The sequence below is a fragment of the Aotus nancymaae genome, unplaced genomic scaffold (genome assembly GCF_030222135.1).
Source record: "Aotus nancymaae isolate 86718 unplaced genomic scaffold, 86718_ANA_hifiasm-v0.15.2.pri h1tg000029l, whole genome shotgun sequence".
Lineage (NCBI taxonomy): Eukaryota > Metazoa > Chordata > Mammalia > Primates > Aotidae > Aotus > Aotus nancymaae.
Genome location: NW_026988442.1, coordinates 26,656,433 through 26,678,137, shown reverse-complemented (window position 1 = coordinate 26,678,137; position 21,705 = coordinate 26,656,433). Strand labels below are relative to the sequence as shown.

General features: G+C 46.3%; 1 protein-coding gene across 23 annotated transcripts in view; it reads left to right on the top strand.

Moving 5' to 3' along the window:
- ZMYND8 (zinc finger MYND-type containing 8) overlaps nt 1-21,705 on the top strand; it is a 141,921-nt gene that overhangs the window by 6,540 nt on the left and 113,676 nt on the right. For 22 of the 23 annotated variants that reach the window (XM_012467372.2, XM_012467375.3, XM_012467387.2 and 19 more), the window contains one exon: nt 2,412-2,482. In XM_012467372.2, coding sequence (XP_012322795.1) covers nt 2,458-2,482 — 25 coding nt within the window. In that variant the 5' untranslated portion in view covers nt 2,412-2,457. Of the gene's footprint in view, nt 1-1,476; nt 2,120-2,411; nt 2,483-21,705 lie in introns of those variants that run through there. The other variant, XM_012467377.3, reaches the window with a different exon arrangement.

Sequence of the window (21,705 nt, the reverse complement as noted above, 5' to 3'; positions counted from 1 at the left end):
AGTTTTTTTTTTCTCCTCCTTTTAATGCATAGACACTGCAATTTCCTTTAGTCAAATACAAGTTATTGTGTGTGTGAGTGTGCATGCATGTGTGTGCACGGGTTCCTTTTGAAAGGATGGTTTGCTGATCTGTGAAAAAGATGGTTTTCTTAAATTGTTGTGCTTGAAATCCTGTGCTAAAGCTGGTGGTGCTATTGCTAAAGTTGGGCGATTACGGTGCCCACTTGTAATACTTGGAAAGATAAAACAGCTTAACTTTTTTTCCCTCTCTCTTCTGCTCCAGCATTGATTATCTTAAAACTCAGAAGCAAATAAAACTAGTTTGCATTTTCCTCGTCTCTCAGCAGCATTCCTGCCTGAAGTATTCAGCTCCTCTAGGCTGTTACAAGCCAAATAATTGTTCCCTTGAATGCAGCCTTCCTCCATGATCAATACACCTTTGAATGTTTTCATCGCTGCAGAAATCCTTCAAGTGGGTTTTTTTGGCTCAGTTCTGCATAATTGTTTCCCTCACCACTGTAGATTTCAGTTTGGCGTTTTCTCTATTACTCAAAATATGGGATCAGTTTCAAGAAGTTTAGAATTTCACATGCTTCATGCGAGAGAGGGAAACAGAATTCTAGTTACTAGAAAAGATCAAGGTTGCCATTTGTTCCTTTGAAGTTAACTGTCTACCCATCTCCGAGGGCTGCATGGGGCTTTTTTGTTGAGATGTATTTCCAGTCACCCCAAGCATCCAGTTGGACAGCCTTGTATGTTTCAGGCAGAGTGTGTTTCTGAGTTTAGAACGCTTTCTCCTTAAGTTGGAATAGAACACATTAGTGCTGAAATCACCTTCAATAAATCACCATTGTATTATTGCATATAAGTGATGTGTTTAAATTTAGCAGGCTGCTTTCTCCTGATGAAAACCATTTGTGACAACATGTCAGTTGTTTCTTTGGTGATTTGTGTCATAGGCTTTCTTTACAGATGCTGTGTAAATGAAATTGTTAACCGGGTTCAATATCTGATTGCTAAATGTGTTAATATTCTCATTTAAACCCAACTACCTTTCTTCTCTATGCTGGGACAAGTTAAGTCTGAGGTCTTCAAGCTCCTATAATTTAATTTGGAGCTAGAATCTTTTCCTTTCTTTTCTAGCTCTCATTGTAAAACTCTCCTCCTAACAAACATGGAACTCTCCTAAAATCTTCTCCTTATACTAGGGTTCGAGACATGAGGCTGCCTTTTTGGGCCTGTCTTTTGCCTCGTCACAGTCCCAGACCACAGAACACAGACAGGACATTCTCTCTTCCCCAGCCTCCTTCCTGTCCTGGCTTTGAGTCTTCCAAATGGAAAATTCCAGCCGTATCAGTTGGCGATGCACCCATTTCTTCCTGTGGGACCAGCCACAGTCTGATGGAATTGCTTCTGGAGTAAATGCCCAGTTTCTTACTACTTCAGTGTCAGCCTGAATGTCTGGAAAGTTCTAGCACCTCAAACCATTTGCACCTATGAAAGCTGAGCTCTATTTTTTTCCTTTGGTTCAGCTTGTGAGTTCTCTGTAGGAGGAAGATCTGATACGGCGGCTCTCTTTCAACCCCATTTCCAGCAGAGAGAGGGAGAATGTTCTGGGTGACAGACCCTCCCAGCAAAGGGGCTTGCTTTATTTGCTTCTCTCCCCAACCCTCCACTCTTAGCCTTTGTCTTTTGAATAATCCTTCCACATTCCACTTTTGTGGTGGGGGATAATTAGTCACAACTCAGTAGTAAGCTGTGCCCGCTGTAGAGAGGAAGCATTCAGGGGGTTGGAAGTGTGGAGACCTGGTTCTGATTCCTGGAATCAGTGCTCCCTAGTTCAGTATTTTGAGACCAGATCTTTAGCTTCTAGCTGGGCATATTTTTCTGCTTTGTAATTTAACCTATATCTTTTTTTTTTTTTTCCATGTTCCTGCCTTATCAGGGAATTGTAAGATTTAGGGGAAGGTATGGGAAATCTTACTCTTTGCCCTAAAGTATTCAGAGATGAGAATTCTGGATACCCTGCAAAACACCTCCAACCTGCCTGCCTTTGAACCTTGTGTTAACAATGAGAAGCTTGTTTATTTGAAGGCTGGGTTCTCATAGGTCCACAGGGGTAGGTTGTGATTGTGTGTCTAAAAAATTGCCTTTTGCATTCCCCAATAGCATGACAACTGGAATAGTAATTTGACTTAAAAAAAAAAAAAAGAACAACATAGGGTTTTAAAAAACTCCTTTAGGACTCTTCACACTTTGTTGAAATCAGGTGTGGGTTTCCTTCCCTCACCCCTGGATAAGGATGAGGGAATGTCCTTAAGGTGGGCGTGTTGCTAGAACTTCCAAATAGCTGCCCCCATGGGGTAAGTTCTCAGCCCACCTAAACATGAATGTAATTTGCTCTGTTTCAGCTTGGCTGAAGAGGAAGTAAAAGCAGAACAGGAGGTGGTAGAGGGCATGGATATCTCTACTCGCTCCAAAGGTAAGTAAAAATCTTGTATTATCTATTCTAGAGCTAAGGAGGAAATTGGAATTTCTTTCTGTTGTAGAGCAGTGGAGTGTGGCTCTCTGAGCCGACATTGTAACTCTCCTTGGATTTTCAGATAGAAGATTTTTTGATGGATGAACCTAATTTATGGAGAACTCTCTCCTTTTGGTTTTCTTTCCCTGGTGTCTGTGTAGGTGTCCTGACTTGTCAGGAAGTGTCCTGACTTGTCAGGAATTGTCCTGACAGTGAATTTACCTGTGTGTCATGATGGAGAGCTGCTGGCTACCTCTCCACAGGGTGACTTTCAGGAGCCACAGTTTCAATAAAGCATGTTCTGGAAGCCACCAGAGCCTCTAGCTGCTGCTCGTTTTCTGATTTTAACAACAGGCCTCTTTGGAATCCCAGAAGTGGGATGAAGTCAGCCGCTTCATTGGAAAATGGTGGTCTTGGGTTAGAGATAAAATGGAAATGTAGAGCTTGCTGGGATGCCGGGGCCAGTGTTTCCATTTAGTTCAAAATTTAGCAAATGAGGGCAAACACAGTTTATGTGTGTATTCACAAGCCTGGAGTAGACTCCTGAATATCTTCTAATTGAGAGATTGGTACTTCTCATTTGGTCTGTGTGAAAGAGATTTTATGAGGCTTCCCAAAAGGAAGCAGTTGCTTACTTTTGTCTTCGGGGTGCTTTTACAGATGAGCTACTGGAGTATTTTTTTTTTTTTTGAGACGGAGTTTCGCTCTTGTTACCCAGGCTGGAGCACAATGGCGCGATCTCGGCTCACTGCAACCTCTGCCTCCTGGGTTCAAGCAATTCTCCTGCCTCAGCCTCCTGAGTAGCTGGGATTACAGGCACGCACCACCATGCCCGGCTAATTTTTTGTATTTTTTTTTTTTTCAGTAGAGACGGGGTTTCACCATGTTGACCAGGATGGTCTCGATCTCTTGACCTCGTGATCCACCCGCCTCAGCCTCCCAAAGTGCTGGGATTACAGGCATGAGCCACCGTTCCTGGCTCAAGTATTTTTCATATCTTTGGTTGATGAAAAGGCTCATCTCCAAACTTAGTGGTTGTACCAAGGTGTTTTCATTCCTTCAACAAGTCACTGAGTGCTTGCGCTGGGGGTTATGGGGAGGAAGGAAGAGACTGAGAGGGTTATGCAGACTACCGGAAAGAGATTCCCATTTGGCTACAGAGTGTGGCACAAAGTGACTCCCTAAAGGTATCTGAAACAAAACGCATTTTGAGGATTGTTATGAGACAGCATGTCACTGGTGCGGTGGCTCATGCCTGTAATCCCAGCATTTTGGGAGGCTGAGGCAGGTGAATCATCTGAGGTCAGGAGTTTGAGACCAGCCTAATCAACATGGAGAAGCCCCATCTCTCCCCAAAATACAAAATTAGCTGAGTGTGGTGGCACATGCCTGTAATCCCAGCTACTTGGTGGCACATGCCTGTAATCCCAGCTACTTGCAAGGCTGAGGCAGGAGAATCACTTGAACCTGGGAGGTGGAGGTTGCGGTGAGCCAAGATCACACCATTGCCCTCCAGCCTGGGCAGCAAGAGTGAAACCTCATCTCAAAGAAAAAAAAAAAAAAAAAAAAAGATAGCATGTCACCGGGCGTGGTGGCTCATGCCTGTAATCCCAGTGCTTTGGGAGGCCGAGGCAGGCAGATCATGAGGTCAGGTGTTTGAAACCAGCCTGGCCAACATGGTGAAACCCCATCTCTACTAAAAATACAAAAATTAGCCGGGTGTGGTGGCAGGCACCTGTAGTCCCAACAACTCAGCAGGCTGAGGCAGGAGAATCACTTGAACCTGGGGTGGAGGTGGAGATTGGTATCGAACCGAGACTGTACCACTGCACTCCAGCCTGGGAAATAGAATGAGACTGTCCCCCCCCAAAAAAAAAAATTATCACTGTTGATGGTGACCATGACCATCTGGGTATGGTAGAGCTTTCTTCTCTTTCCATCCTCTGCTCTTTGGAAGGAAGTCACAATGCGTCACCCACACTTAAGGAGTCAGGAGTCATGCTCCACCTCCTTGAAAGCAGAGGCTTGACAACTAATCTGGGGGCCGGGTGCAGTGCCTCATACCTGTAATCTCAGCACTTTGGGAGACTGAGGTGGGTGGATCACTTGAGGCCAGGAGTTCGAGACCAGCCTGGCTAACATGGCAAAACCCCATCTCTACTAAAAATACAAAAATTTCACACCTATAATCCCAGGTACTTGGGAGACTAAAATAGGGAAATCAGTTGAACCTGAGAGGTGGAGGTTGCAGTGAGCTGAGATTGCACCACTACACTCCAGCATGGGTGACAGTGAGACTCTGTCTGAAAAAAAAAATTTAGAATTGTTCTGTATAGGGTACTGGTCTCTTCTCCCTCATGTGTTTATTCAGTCATTTATCTCTCTCAGTATGGACTCTGGGATGGTTACTTTATACTGTGGTTTGCAATCCAATACTACTTGTTTGTTTTATTGCTCAAATCATTCCAGCTTTGGCAGTTGGGAGCTCTTTCTGTTGGCTCTTGTGTCCCCTTGACAGACTCCATCGTTGCGGGGTTTGTTTATGTGTTTGTTTGAGACAGAGCCTCGTTTTGCTGTCAGACTGGAGTGCAGTGGTGCAGTCACAGCTTATTGCAGCCTTGACCTGCTGGGCTCAAGCAGTCCTCTTGCCTCAGCCTCCCAAGTAGCTGGGACCACAGGCATGCATCACTACAGTTGGTTAATTTTTGTTCTTTTTATTTGTAGAGATGGAGTCTGGCTAGGCTGGTTGCCCAGGCTGGTTTTGAATTTCCCAGGCTCAAGTGATCCTACCACTTTGGCCTCCCAAAGTGTTGGGGTTACAGGCGTGAACCACCACGTCTGGCCTGTTTCTTTATTGAGCACTTTCTTGCCTTCTGGCTCTATATGATGCTGCAGGCTCATATTGTATGTGTTTGCCTCAGCCCTAGAATCATCCATTTCTCTATGAATCCTGGTTTCTTTTATTGGAGAATGGTATTAGAAACCAAGATATGGGCACTAAGTGTGCTTTTTTTTTTTTTTTAAGACAGAGTCTCGCTTTGTTCAGGCTGGAGTGCAGTGGTGTGATCACTGCTCACTGCAACCTCCACCTCCCGGTTTTAAGCGATTCTCCTGCCTCAGCCTCCTGAGTAGCTGGGACTACAGGCGCCCACTGCCATGCCTGGCTAATTTTTGTATTTTTAGTAGAGATGGGGTTTCACTATGTTGGCCAGGCTGGTCTGGAACTCGTTACCTTGTGATCTACCCGCCTTGGCCTCCCAAAGTGCTGGGATTACAGGCATGAGCCACCGTGTCCAGCCAAGTGTGCTTATTGCTACTGGAATGTTTTTGCTTCTAGATTCTCTCTTTTTTTTTTGAGATGGAGTCTGCTCTGTCATCCAGGCTGGAGTGCAGTGGTGTACTGTCAGCTCACTGTAACCCCTGCCTCACAGGTTCAGGCGATTCTCCTGCCCCAGCCTTCCAAGTATCTGGGACTACAGGTGTGCACCACCATGCCTGGGTAATTTTTGTATTTTTAGTAGAGATGAGGTTTTGCCATGTTAGCCAGGATGGTCTCGAACTCCTGGCCTCAAGTGATTTGCCTGCCTCGGCCTCCCAAAGTGCTGGGATTATAGGTGTGAGCCACTATGCTTGGCTCCCAAATACTTTAAATGAGATAATGCATACATAGTGAAAGGCATCTGGCTCATCAAAGCACCACACCCTTTTTTTTTTTTTGAGATGCAGTCTTGTTCTGTTGCCCAGGCTGGAGTGCAGTGGCAGAATCTTGGCTCACTGCAACCTCCGCCTCCTGGGTTCAAATGATTCTCCTGTTTCAGCCTCCGAAGTAGCTGGAACTACAGGTGTGTGCTGCCATGCCTGGCTAATTTTTGTATTTTTAATAGAGACAGAGTTTTACCATGTTGGCCAGGTTGTTGTCCAACTCCTGATGTTAGGTGATCTTCCTGCCTCAGCCTCCCAAAGTGCTGATGGTACAGGCGTGAGCCACCTCGCTTCTAGATTTTCTCACTGGACAATAAGGAAGCAGATATACACACATCTGTAAACATTTTTACATGTATCCATCTGTGCCTCTGTCAGCTAAACATGAGTTCATGCTCTCGTCTGACCCTTTCCCATTCCTGCATGGATCATTCTGGCCTTCTTCCCTAGTTTCTCTGTAACCTCCTACTCCAACAGTGAGAAGACTGGCTTCCACTGTTCACCATTCGTTTACTATTTTCTGGTACATTTTAACCTGATCTACAGTGTACAGTCTGATGAATTTAACTCACATTCGCACTTGTGGGACCATGACCCAGATCAAGATAATTAAGCATTTCCAGCATCCAGAGTGTTCCTCTGTCACTCTGATTTTGTTCATAGCCTTTGTCCTCACTTTGTATTTTCTTATTTATTTCTTGCTCTGCTAGAATGCTGGCTGGTCTCTTTTTTTTTTTTTTTAATTTCTTTGAATTTATTCTTTTTGAGACCGAGTCTCGCTCTGTTGCCCAGGCTGGAGTGCAGTGGCCCAACCTAGGCTTGCTGCAACCTTCGTCTGCGGGTTCAAGTGATTCTCTTGCCTCAGCCTCCCGAGTAGCTGGGATTACAGGCATGCACCACCACAACCAGCTAATTTTTGTATTTTTAGTAGAGATGGGGTTTCATCTTGTTGCCTAGACTGGTCTTGAACTCCTGACCTCAAGTGAGCTGCCCGCCTCGGCCTCCCAAAGTGCTGGGATTACAGGCGTGAATCACTGGGCCTGGCCTTTTTTTAAAATACTTGGAATCTCATTGTGTTGCCCAGGCTGCAGTGCAGTCTCAACTGTGGGCTATTCACAGCTGTCATCACAGCACACTACAGCCTCTAACTCCTGGGCCCAAGTGATTCTTCTGCCTCAGCCTCTCGAGTAGTTGGTACTGTGAGTGTGCACTACGGTGCCAGCTTTGAAAAGCACACCTGGACCACTGTGCTTGCCCCTTCTATTTGAGAGGCACAGTGCCACTGAGGTTTAAAACACCTAGCTTTAGAGCCAGATTTCCTGGTTCTGTCTTGACCCCTTTCTAGCTGAGTTATTTAAGTGTCTTCTTATAAATGGGAATGATAAAGATAGAAGGTTCTGGCTAAGATGAACTGTGCTCACACAGATAGAGTGCTCAGCGTGGTTCCTGGGACAGGGTGGCTGCTCCAAAATGTTAGCTGTGATTCGCATCAATTTAGAGATGGTGAATGTTTATTGCTATGTCTGTCAGGTGGTAAGAGTGACTGTGTTCTGCCATTTCCCCCACTTGCAGCCTCTAGGAAGAAGGTCTGGAGGCAGATGAGGAAACCATGCCCAGGCAGACCCCCTGCTCAAAGCAGGCACAGTGAAGAATTGTGTAGGGTTGTCCAGCAGGCAGGCTCGGGACCAGATAGGAATTTGCTTCTCTTCGTCTAGGAGTCCGGTGCTTTGCACTGCCCTGCAAGCTTCCTGTCCTGTTGGCCTCTGCGACATTTGAAGAAGCCGTTCCGCAGGTGTTTGGAGGGATTTTCTCGGGTGCTTGGGAGTTGTTGCTTTGGTAGGGAATCATTGAGGGGACGGGGTCACCGTGTTTTGAGGGAGAACTTTCCCCAAGGATTCCCTGGGGTGGCTGTCATTATGTGAAACTAAGCTCTTGTGCCCCAGAGTGGGTGGCGGTGGTGGTAGCATCTGTTTCCTGGGCACCTTTGTGCTGGCACCACTTGGCTTAATATGCAAAGGTCTGGGGTTAAGGTCGGGGTTGCTGAGCTTCCCAGGGCAGAGTCTGCATGGTGAAAATATGATGTCTGTGAAGCTGACCAGGATGAAGGCTTATCTCTGCTTCAGTCCTAGTTACCTCAGCGTCCACAGTGCGATGATCTCTAGGCTCAGTGAACATGTGTGTTTTCCTCAGCCTACTTTTCTTGGTAAATTTAGGGCCTCTGTTCCCACGTGACATGACCCAGGTCAGGGTTCTTCATTCTGAGCAGGAAAGGGATGGTCTGCAGGGGGTGTGTTGGTCTGTTGGTGCTCCCACGGCATTGATGGGAAGGCTGGAGGTCCAGGCTGCTCTGGAGAGTGGAGCTAGCCCAGATCCTCCTCAGGGACAACAGGGCAAAGTCCACCTGCATGTCTCTGCCCTCTGGCCAGGGGAGGGCTAATACCTGGACACCTGGACCCACCAAATACCGTCCCCACTGGGAAAGAGATGGGTCCTCAAAAGGAGATGATGTGACTAATCTGCCATCTTATGAACCTGGCAATGTGTTTTTCTCTACTTGCGGTTAGAAAACAGGTCCTGAAGGCTGGGTGTGGTGGCTCATGCCTGTAATTGCAGCACTTTGGGAGGCCGAGGAGGGTGGATCACCTGAGGTCAAGAGTTCAAGACCAGCCCGCCAACATAGTGAAACCCCATCTCTACTAAAAATGCAAAAAATGAGCTGGGTGTGGTGGTGCACGATGGTAATCTCAACTACTCAGGAGGCTGAGGCAGGAGAATCGCTTGAACCCAGAAGACGGAGGTTGCAGTGAGCTGAGATCGCACCACTGCATTCCAGCCTGGGGACAGAGCAAGAGTCCGTCTCAGAAAAAGAACAAAAGAAAACAGGCCCTTAGCTGTCCTCTCCTTGGGAAACTTAGAAACTCTGACAATAATTGGTACAGAATTCCTCAATCCTATTCCTATATCTAGTCCATGTGACCTTTCAGGTTCTGTAACTGAATTTCAATTTTTACGCCCCTCTCCCCTTGACATGTACTCACTTATTAACTGAGTAATTCCCAAGCCAGTCATTGCCATTATGCCAGCCTTGGCATTTAGTAGAGTGTTTTAGCTCTCGGGAGAGAAAGCTTTCAAGCTTTCAAGATGTCAGGTTGACATTTGTGTCCGAGGGTAATGATCCTGCTGAAAGATGCTTCTATATGAGTGGGAAGTACCATCTCAATGCCAGGTGTGTTTGCCTGGCTAATATTTTCTGAGTACATCATGGGATGATATGCAAATTACTTCATTTCTTCTCGTACTAATTCCATGATGTGGGTGTGTTGTTGTTCCCATTTTACAGTTAAGAAAACTGAGGCTCAGATGAATTAAGAAAGTGTCAAAGAGGGATAGAATTAGGGTCAGGTTTTATCTTTATTTGTTAATAATAGAGACGAGGTATTGCCATGTTGCCCAGGCTGGTCTTTAACTCCTTGGCTCAAGGGACCCACCTACCTCAGCCTCCCAAAGTGTGAGCCACCACACCTGACCCTATCTTTGATTTTAAACCTTTCTTTTTTTGCTAAGAGTGTTTAAGGTCCCTAGATTTTTTTTTGAGATGGAGTCTCGCTCTGTCATCCAGGCTGGAGTGCAGTTACGTCATCTTGGCTCATTGCAACCTCTGCCTCCATGTTCAAGCGATTCTCCTGCCTCAGTGTCCTGAGTAGCTGGGACTACAGGTGCGTGCCACCACACCCGGGTAATATTTGTATTTTTAGTAGAGATGGTGTTTCGCTGTGCTAGCCAGGATGATCTCGATCTCCTGACCTTGTGATCCTCCTGCCTCGGCCTTCCAAAGTGCTGGGATTACAGGCATGAACCACCGTGCCCCGCTAAGGTCCCTAGATTTTAAACCTTTGTACTTAACCATGACCTGTATTCTGAGGGAGGGGTGCAAGTCAAATGTCTGACGGGACCAGCAGGTAGATCAGTGATTGTAGCTGGCATCTGGGGATGCAGCGGGGAAGGGGAGCTTTGGCGAATGGGAGAGTGTGCCAAAGTGGGGAGGGTGACTCCATCTGATTGCTGACCAGCAGGAATATGGCTCAACCACTGTTGCCAGCTGGGATTTTCTTTTCCCCTGTGAAACTGCCTGATTTAGAAACGTGGTCTATGTAGACTGGCTTCTCTAAAGATAATATGTGAACCCAGCAAATCACACTTCCGGGTCAGAAGAAGCCGAGGTCTGTCATTTTGCATTTCCTATGCGAGACTGGTCATGGCACAGTTCACTGCAGAATTTGGCCACACCTTGCATGAGTCAGAACAAGTCCCTTGAAGGCCAGGGATTTGCAGCCTGAAAAATGATGTACTCCGTGGGTTGAATTCACGTCTCCATACAAAGGCTCCCCTGTTTGGGCTGCTTGCGTCTTGATCCTGCCATGTGTGCGTTTTGTGGTAATGCTTGTGGTGTGTGGATGCCAGCCTGCCAAAGCTGAAACCATTTTTAAAAATGTCTGTGTAATGTCACCGGCACAAGGGAATGAACGACTTGGAAACACGCACAGATGCAGCGGAAGCCCAAGATGTTAAAATCTTGAACAGTATCATTCTTGCTGAGATCTGCCGGGGTATGGATATGTTTTCAGAGACAGGATGCTAGAGAATATACAATTATAGCAATTTGCTAACCAGCCCCAGACCTTAATTAGCACAGGATCCTTGTTCTCACTGTTGTATGTAAATTAAGACTTTCACAAAGGGATTGTTTATGAGGACGGCTGTGAGATAGAGACCTTCTGTCATTTTTCAAGGAAACTCTTTCAGAAAATATAACCACAAACACTTTTAAATCACAGCGCGATGCAGAAGTGCTGAGAATTTTTCTTTCAAAAAATGAGCATCCGTATTTTTAACTGTATTTTGGCTCCTCTCTATCTCCGACAGCCCAAGTGCCATCCATGTACTGTGCAGTGGAAAGAATTTATTTGTGAGTTAGATGACTACCAGATTGTTCCTCTCCTAACAAGGTCTAAAATATCCCAGAACTCTGAAGATGTCTGATTATGGTTTTGCAAATGAGAAATCTTCTACCTTCTCTTGGCCAGCATCGTCTCTACTGTGCATCTGTTCATGGAATCCTGTCGGCAGTGTCTGTGCAATTTAGCTTTGTGGTTCACTCGTCCAAACCTTGTGTTTGCCCCATTTTTGAAGCATGACCCACGTTATATGTTTATGTGACTATTATTATTCTAGAAGACTGTGATCTAAAATCGACTGTTTCAAGCTTAGTTTAAAAAGAACCGTCTCTTCTTTTTTCCTCTCTAAATGCCTGTAGAATAAACGTATCAGGACTGAGGCCTTTTTATTGCCGGATAGTTTAAAATCGTCATTCCTTCATTGTTCTCCATTGGTAGTGGATCCTTTACTGATGACTTGAGGTGGTCAGTTTGGAAAGACCAGGTGTCATGGCCTGTGGGGGTGTATGAGTGCAATGCTATAAGCCCCCTTCAACTTCCTGTGACTCCCCTTACCTATCCTGAGCTTTCCTGGGAACATAGAGATCCAGTACTTTATAGACTTAAAAAAATAAAAATAAAAACACCTTTATTGACATGAAATTCTCCTACCATACAATTCTCCTTTATTTTTGTTTGTTTGTTTGTTTGAGACAGTCTCTTGCTGTCACCAAGCTGGAGTGCAGTGGTGCTGTCTCGGCTCACCGTAGCTTTGATTTCTTGGTTCAAGCGATCCTCCCACTTTAGCCTCTCAAGTAGCTGGGATTACAGGCGTGCACTACCCCCACTGGATAATTTATATATTTTTTGTGAAGATGAGGTTTCACTATGCTGCCCAGGCTGGTCTCGAACTCCTGGGCTCAAGTGATCTTCCTGTCTTGGCCTCCCAAAGTGCTGGGATTACTGGTGTGAGCCACCACGCCTGGCCCAATTCTCCAGTTAAAGTGAATAGTTTGATTTTTTTTTTTTTTGATTTGGAGTCTTACTCTGTCGCCCAGGCTGGAGTGCAGTGGCGTGATCTCAGCTGACTGCAACCTCTGCCTCCTGGGTTCAAGTGATTCTCCTGCCTCAGTCTCTTGAATAGCTGGGATTACAGGCGCCTGCTACCACGCCTGGCAATTTTTATATTTTTAGTAAAGATGAGGCTTCACCATGTTGGCTGGGCTGGTCTTGAACTCCTGACTTCATGATCCGCCCACCTCTGCCTCCCAAAGCTCTGGGATTACAGGAGTGAGCCATTGCACCTGGCCAGTTTGATGGATTTTAATATATTTTCACAGAGTTGTGCAGCCAATACTACAATCAGTTTTAGATTTTCATCACCCCCAATAAGAAACTTCATATTCATTAGCAGCCACTTCCCATTCCCCCTTACCCCAGTGCCTGGCAAGTACCAGTCTACTGTCGGTTCCTGGGGATTTGCTTATGCTAGACATTTCATATAAATGGAATCATACAGCATGTGACCTTTTGGTCTGAGTTCGTTCACTTAGAATAATGTTTTCAAGGCTCATCCACATTCTTGTAGCATAGATCATCAGTACAGACAGTCCGTGACTTACAATGGTGCGGAAGTGGTACACTCAGTACAAACAGTACTTGGCATTTTGGATTTTTGATCTTTTCTCGGACTAGCATCAGTAAGAGACTCTCTTGGGGTGCCGGGCACCTCCCAGTCAGCCACATGATCACGAGGGTAAACAATCTATATGACCATCCTGTTTCACTTTCAGTGCGGTATTCTATAATATGAGATAGTCAGCACTTGATTATACAGTAGGCTTTGTATTAGATGATTTTGCCCAACTGTAAGTGTTCTGAGCACATTTAAGGTAGGCTAGGCTAAGCTATGATGTTTTCTAGGTTAAGTATATTAGATCCTTTCCTTCCTTCCTTCCTTCCTTCCTTCCTTCCTTCCTTCCTTCCTTCTTCCCTCCCTTAATCTCCTTTTTCTTTTTTTGCTTTGTCACCCAGGCTGGAGTGCAGTGGCGCAATCTCGGCTCACTGCACCCCTCTGCCTCCTGGTTCAAGTGATTCTCCTGCCTCAGCCTCCCGAGTAGCTGGGACTACAGGTGAGCACCATCAGGCTCAGCCAATTTTTGTATTTTTTTAAATTAGAGGCGGGGTTTCACCATGTTGGCCAGGCTGGTCTTGAACTTCTGATCTCAAGTGATCTGCCCCCATCAGCCTCCCAAAGTGCTGCCTCCCTTGCGTTCTAATGGGGTCTCATGGTGTTGCCCAGGCTGGAGCGTGGTGGTGGCCTCAAGGGATACTCTGGAGTAGCTAGGACTATAGGAGTGTACCACTATATCTGGCTTAAATTTTTGTGTCTTTTATCTCTCTCTCTCTCTTTCTCTCCACCCCCGCATATATATGTATATGTTTTGTAGACACAAGGGTCTCACTGTGGTGATCTGGAACTCTTGGACTCAAGTGATCCTCTGACCTCAGCCTCCTGAAGTGCTGGGATTACAGGCGTGAACCACTGTGCCTGGCCTCATTTTTGACGTTATGGTGCTTTCAGTTTGTGGGTTTATCATCTGTAACTGCATCAGGCGTTGAGGAGCATGTGTAGTTCCTCTTATGACTGAACAATGCTCCATTGGATGGATATGCCGCACCTTGTTTATCTATTGATGTGTTGATGGACGTTTGAGTTGTGTCCACTTTCTGGCTAGTAGGGATAATGCTGTGGTGAGTGTTCATGTCTGAGTTTTTGTGCAGAGATGACGTATTTTCATTTCTCTTGGGTATAGATTTAACAGTAAAATTGTGGGGTCATAGAGTAACTGTTTACCTTTTGAAGAATATACATATTTTAATTTTTTTGTGTTATATTTATTTCTTTTTTGAGATGGGGGCTCGCTCTGTTGCCCAGACTGGAGTGCAGTGGCATGATCCTGGCTCACTGTAGCCATGAACTTGTGGCCTCAAGCGATCCTGTCACTTTAGCCTCTTGAGTAACTGGGACCACCTGCATATGCCACCATGCCTAATTCTTCAATATTTTTGTAGAGACAGGGTCTTGCTATGTTGCCCAGGCTGGTCTGCAATTCATGGGCTCAAGCGATCCTCCTGCCTTGGCCTCCCAGTGTCCTGGGATTATAGGTATGAGCCACCACGCTCAGACTTACAGCCTTTTTTTTTTTTTGAGACGGAGTTTTGCTCTTGTTACCTGGGCTGTAGTGCAATGGTGCGAATCTCGGCTCACCGCAACCTCCGCCTCCTGGGTTCAGGCAATTCTCCTGCCTCAGCCTCCTGAGTAGCTGGGATTACAGGCATGCGCCACCATGCCCAGTTAATTTTTTTTGTATTAGTAGAGACAGGGTTTCACCACGTTGACCAGGATGGTCTCGATCTCTTGACCTCGTGATCCACCCGCCTCAGTCTCCCAAAGTGCTGGGATTACAGGCATGAGCCACCGCGCCCGGCCAGACTTAGGGACTTTTAAAGGCACTTGTCTCCCCTCTCTGCTGTCTTGACCCCGACATCTTTCCTACTAGCGACTTCCCTATTTCTATCCTCTTCTTCAAGCCAAACTTCTTCTTCTTTTTTTTTTTTTTTAATACAAAGATGGGGTTTCACCATGTTGGTCAGACTGGTCCTGAACTCCTGACCTCAGGTGATCCGCCTGCCTTGGCCTCCAAAGTGCTTGGATTATAGGCGTGAGCCACCACGCCCGGCCTAAACTTTTTTTTTTGAGATGGAGTATCACTCTGTTGCCCAGGCTGGAGTGCAGTGGTGAGATCTCGGCTCACTGCAACCTCCGCCTCCCGGGTTCAAGCGATTCTCCTGCCTCAGCCTCCTGAGTAGCTGGGACTACAGGTGCACATCACCACATTGGCTAATTTCTGTATTTTTAATAGAGATGAGGTTTCTCCATGTTGCTGAGGCTGGTCTTGAACTCCTGACCTCATGATCTGCCTGCCTTGGCGTCCCAAAGTGCTGGGATCATAGGCGTGAGCCACCACGCCCAGCAAGCTAAACTTCTTAGAAGAGTCTGTATTCATATCTTTGCCCTGCCAGCTCCAGTGTGGCTTCCATCCTGATATTCCATATTCACATCCCCACTGAGCTTCCTGGAGACTCCATGCTGCCTTTTCCAGGGGAGGTTTTCTGTCCTCATCTGCTGCTCTGTTTCTGCAGCGGTGGACAAGGCTGATCATTCTTGTGGATGCTTTTCCTTTGCCTCCTTTGCCACCACAGTTCTGATTTTCCTATTTCCCTGGCACCTTCTCTCCTCCAGCCATTAAATGGTGGAGTCACTGAAAGCTTGGCCTTGTCCTTGTCTCCCATAGCATGTCTGCTCTCTGGGTGATCCTGCCCACATCTTCAGCTTTATGACTCAGACGTTTATGTTTCCAACATATATTCCTTCTGAGTGCCGGTGGAGAGGGCCCGCTGCCTACCTGACCTCCTCTAAACCTATTCATGGGCGTCTCGAACTCAAGATGTCCACGAGAGATTTCACATCTTCACCCCCAGGGATACGGACTCATTCCTCATTCTTCTGTTCTTTGCCCTTTTGTGTCATTTTCTTACAATATCGTATCCCAAATATCACTTCACTTCAACCAGCCTATCACCATTGAACTCCAGTGGCCTTGTAACTGTTTTCACTGTCTCTATCTGCCCCACCCTCCCAGTCTTTGGAAAGAAACATCTTCCGGGCTGTCCCTTCCAACTTTAAACTCATAAGTGTTTTCTCCTTGGCTTTTAGGATGAAGATTCATAATCCCAAAACCCTCCTGTGCTGGCCCCTGCCCATCTTGCTACTCGCCTTTCTCTCCATGTTCCCCTTCTCTCTACTCCAGCCATACTGACTGTGCAGATCCATGAAAGAGCCATCTGTGGCCTCAGGGCCGTTGCTCATACCTTGAAGGTCCTCTCCTCACCTCCTTTCCTTACTTCCCATCATTTTAAAGCTCAAAATGAGGATGAGTCCTGCCTTTTGTTTTTGCTTATCCTGTTTTATTACCCCCAAGCCTGCTACTGGTGAGCGCATAATAAATATTGTTTTGAATTAACAAATGACTTCTCTCTGTCTATCAGATGGGTAGAACTTCTATCCTAGAGACTGAAGTAAAAGCAGCCTTTCGGCTAGAGAGGATGGCTTTGTTTTCAGCATTAATCCAGTGCCTGGAAGTAATTACCCAGCTCAAGTGTCTGTTCCCTGTAAAGCGACTGGTAGCCTGTCTTTCTTTTCCCTCTAGGGACATAGTACTCTTTGAAATGGCTCCTTCCCCCTGGTTTCTTTCCTTCTTGACATTAGTGTCACTTCTAGTGGGCACCTTCTAAAATACAAGTCAGATTGTCCCACTCTCCTTTAAATTTGCAGTGGCTCCTTAAGAACACAGTCTTAAAGGCATGGTGTCTCAAGCCTGTAATCCAGCACGTTGGGAGACCGAGGCAGGAGGATTGCTTGAGCCCAGGAGTTCGAGACCAGCCTGGGCAAAGTGGCAAGACCATGTTTCTACAAAAAAAAGAAAAAAAGAAAAGCCAGGCATGGTGGTCTCTGCAGACCCAGCTAGCTACTTGGGAAGCCGAGGTGGGAAGATGACTTGAGCCCAGGAGGTAGAGGCTGCAGTAAGCTATGATCTTGCCGTTGCACTGCAGGGCCCTGCAGCACCTGTCTCTCCTGGACAGCCTACCCCGCCCTGTGAGAGTCCTGTGATGTGCACCTTGCTGAGACACAGTCGGTACTGCCTTCCAGACTGACCTCCTCACCGTGTCCATGGAGACCCAGGCCCCCTCTTGCCCTGAGCCCTTTATTTGCACATCTCCCACAGAGAAGTTCTTTTAGGTTCCAAAGTCAAAAATCACTCTTCAAAGTACCTTAAATTGCCCATGAAAGTAGTTAGCTTTGATCAGAAATTCATGTGCGTACTAAAGGGTTAAGAATTGCCAAGCTAGATTAAAGGAGGAAGGAAAGGCAAATCCATAGTCACATTTCTGTGCATCAGGTGCCTTGAATTCAACTACCCAGTCCCTAGAGGCAAATCGGGATGGGTGGATGATTCCGCAGCCTCCTGCTCGCCTGCCAGGCATGCTCCTTTGTCTTAATATTAAGCTTCTGCTTAATGTGCCTTCCAACACAGTAGCCACTAGCTGTTCGTGGCTCTTTAAATTTACATTAACAAGCCTGGAGGGGTGGCTCATGCCTATAATCCCAGCACTTTGGGTGGCCTAGGCAGGCGGATCACCCGAGGTCGGGAGTTCAAGACCAGCCTGACCAACATGGAGAAACCCTGTCTCTATTACAAATACAAAATTAGCCGGGTGTGGTGGCACATGTCTGTAATCCCAGCTACTCTGGAGGCAGAGGTTTCGATGAGCCCAGATTGTGCCATTGCACTCCAGCCTGGGCAACCAGAGCAAAACTCCATCTCAAAATAAAAAAAAAAAGAAATTACATTAAAAAAAAATGGCCAGGCATGGTGGCTCACGCCTGTGATCCAAGAACTTTTGAGGCCAAGGTGGCGGATCACCTGAGGTCGGGAGTTCAAGACCAGCCTGACCAACATGGTGAAACCAGGTCTTTTTTTAAAAAAATTAAAAAACAAAAACATAAATAAAAATAAAATTCATTCCTCAGCTGCTCTGGCCGTGTGTCAAGTGCTCGACAGCCACAGGTGGTTAGCGCCTGCTGTTACTAGACATCACTGATAGAGAACGGTCGAGAACACTGACATCATTCGAGCAAGCTTGATTGGATCACACTGTTCCATAGCCTTAATAGATTAATGAATTTGTTGTGGGTGCTGTGCTGAATGCTGTAGGTGAAGCTACCTCACCAGGGGACACAGCACTGAGTATGTTCCATGTATGATTATTGAGTTGAAGTTTTGGCCGGGCGTGGTGGCTCATGCCTGTAATCCTAGCACTTTGGGAGGCTGAGGCCGGTAGATCACCTGAGGACAGGAGTTCGAGAACGGCTTGACCAACATGGTGAAACCCCATCTCTATTAAAATAATAATAATAATAATAATAATAATAATAAAGTGTTGAAGTTTTGCTTGATCATTGCCTCCTGGGCCTGCCTGTTCTTTGAAAAGTTTTGCAGAGACCTCAGTCCTTTTTCTGTCTTCCCAAATTGGTGTTTTTTACCCATGCCCTGCTGAACTCCCTTTTTGCCCGGCCCCTTGGCAACTAGGCCTGACTGGGGTAAGTGCCATGGGATATGCCAGAGAGCTGGCCGCCCTCCCTCTAGCCTTCAGCACGCTTTATCGTCATTACTCATTTACCCGTGTGTCTCTTCTAGACTGATTGATAGACCAAATAACTCACCTCTTTAGACTAACAGGGGACTGGCATTTCATGGTAGCTGCTCATTAAATGCATTGTGAATGAAGGATCTCTTCCAAGAACTAGCAACTAATTAACTTGGCCGGGCATGGTGGCTCACGCCTGTAATCCCAGCACTTTGGGAGGCAGAGGTGGGTGGATTTCCTGAGGTCAGGAGTTGAAGACCAGCCTGGCCAACATGGTGAAACCCCCATCTCTACTAAAAATACAAAAACGAGTCGGGTGTGGTAGTGAGTACCTGTAGTCCCACCTACTTGGGAGGCTGAGGCACGAGAATCACTTGAATCCGGGAGGCAGAGGTTGCAGTGAGCTGAGATTGTGCCTTTGTACTCCAGCTTGGGCAACAGAGTGAGACACAGTCTCAAAAAAAAAAAAAAAAAAAAAAAACCTAATTAACTTTATGTGGGGTAGGGTAGGGGTGTTAAGGATTATTGGATTTTCCTTTGATACGATAAAAATCAGTGTATCCCCTTGACAACAAGCCAATGTATACAAAGAAAAAGCTAAAAATCTTCCTTGCCAGGGAACCAGTGATAACAGTTTGATATGTTTTTGTCTATACTACCGACTCGATGCTTATAAAAATGTTAAAAAGCTTATATAATACCTGTAATGGGGTTGAACTTTTTGGGACCTGGCCATCTGCTTCTCCTGTCCTGTTACATCCTTTAAGGGCCTTTCAAGGTTAGATTTAATGATCTAGGCTAGGCATGGTAGCTCACGCCTGTAGTCCCAACATTTTGGGAGGCCAAGGTAGGAGAATCACTTGAGCCCGGGAGTTCAAGACCAGCCTGGGCAACATGGTGAAACCCTGTCTTTATAAAAAAAAAAAAAAAAAAAAAACCAAAATTAGCCAGGCATGGTGGTACACGCCTGTAATTCCAGCTACTAGGGAGACTGAGGCAGGAGAATCGCTTGAATGTAGGAAGTAGAGGTTGCAGTGAACTGAGATTGTGCCATTGCACTCCAGCCTGGGTGACAGAGTACAAAACTCCATCTCAAAAAAAAAAAAAAAAAAAAAATGGCCGGGCGCGGTGGCTCAAGCCTGTAATCCCAGCACTTTGGGAGGCCGAGGCGGGTGGATCACTAGGTCAAGAGATCGAGACCATCCTGGTCAACATGGTGAAACCCCGTCTCTACTAATACAAAAAATTAGCTGGGCATGGTGGCGTGTGCCTGTAATCCCAGCTACTCAGGAGGCTGAGGCAGGAGAATTGCCTGAACCCGGGAGGCGGAGGTTGCGGTGAGCCGAGATCGCGCCATTGCACTCCAGCCTGGGTAACGAGAGCGAAACTCCGTCTCAAAAAAAAAAAAAAAAAAAAAAAGAAAATAATAATAATAATAAAAAAGAGAAGCTAGAAATCTGAATTTTATTTTATTTATTTATTCATTTTTTACCAGACAATCCTGCTAGAACCTAGGTGAGAAGTAGGGATAACCACCAGCCAGGAGAAATCTGCATTTTAAAGTGCAGTTTTGGGCCAGGCGCAGTGGCTCACACCTGTAATCCCAGCACTTTGAGAGGCTGAGACGGGTGGATCACCAGGTCAGGAGTTAGAGACCAATCTGACCAACATGGTGAAACCCCGTCTCTACTAAAAGTACAAAAATTAGCTGGGCATGGTAGCATGCGCCTGAAATCCCAGCTACTCAGGAGGCTGAGGCAGGAGACTTGCTTGAACCCAGGAGGTGGAAGTTGCAGTGAGCTGAGATTGCGCCACTGCACTCCAACCTGGGCGACAGAGTGAGACTCTGTCTCAAAAAAAAAAAAAAAAATAAATAAATAAATAAAATAAAGTGCAGTTTCTGCCAATTTTTAAATATTGCCAACTTACTCAAATTTTAAGGTGACAGCCAGAGGAGAAGGGATAGGATTCAGCCCACAGACCCCTCAGCTGGCTCGGCTGGCCCAAAAAGTGTGGGTTCCCCCAAACTGGTTTCCTGGCCACTGACTGCTGCTTTTCTAGATCACTGGTTCATCGCATCAGCTGTCAGTCGTACTCTCTTCCTAATAAGGCTGACCTGGTTTTGTGTCCCACCTCCTTAATGACCCCCCCATAACTCCCCATTCCCAGACGTCATGTTTGGGTACCATAATTTCCAACCAGGTTGATATTTCTTGAGTTGGGACCAGATACAGTAGCAGTTGGTAAGAGCCGAGAGGCTGTGTTGTGAGACAAATATGTATCTTAAAAATCTAGACTCGTCTCAGACCTGGTGAGATGCTGACACTCCGAGAGGCCCCAGGGAACTAGATGGAGACAGGAAGAAGCAGATTGAATTTCTCTCAACTCATGTGCATGGGATGCAGGGAAGATGAACTTGAAAATTGTTTTTTTCCTTTTCCTACTCGAGGCTGAGCCTGTCTGCACATAGGTCAGTTCCTGTATCTCATCCTTGCTCCTCATAGCAGGGGCAGACTTGGAGAACCCGGGGGGAAACTGAGGATCTATGGAGATTTTGGAAAAATAGATCCTCAGACTCAGATGTATAAGAAAAAGGGCCCAGAACCAAGACTGAAGATTTGGTTAAATGGCCATCTCAGTGGAGATTTTATTTTTTGAAAGCTTTTTATTTTTTGAACTGCTAAATAATTCTGAAACAATAGCTCTTCTCAGTAATATTTGGGAGGCTGGGTGTGGTGGCTCATGCCTACAGCCCTAGCACTTTGGGATGTCTAGGAGGGTGGATCACCTCAGGTCAGGAGTTCGAGACCAGCCTGGCCAACATAGCGAAACCCTGTCTTTACTAAAAATACAAAAATTAGCTGGGTGTGGTGGCACGGAGCTGTAATCCCAGCTACTCAGGAGGCCGAGGCAGGAGAATGGCTTGAACCCAGGAGGCAGAGGTTGCAGTGAGCTGAGATCCTGCCATTGCACTCCAGCCTGGGCAACAAGAATGTAACTGTTTCAGAAAGAAAAAAAAAGGCCGGGCACAGTGGCTCACCTGTAATCCCAGCACTTTGGGAGGCTGAGGCAGGCGGATTATGAGGTTAGGAGATCAAGACCATCCTGGCTAACATGGTGAAACACTGACTCTACTAAAAATACAAAAACTTAAATGAGCATGGTGGCGCACCTGTAGTCTCAGTTGCTCCAGAGACTGAGGCAGGAGAATTGCCTGAACCCGGGAGGTGGAGGTTGCAGTGAGCCTAGATCACGCCACTGCACTCCAGCCTGGGT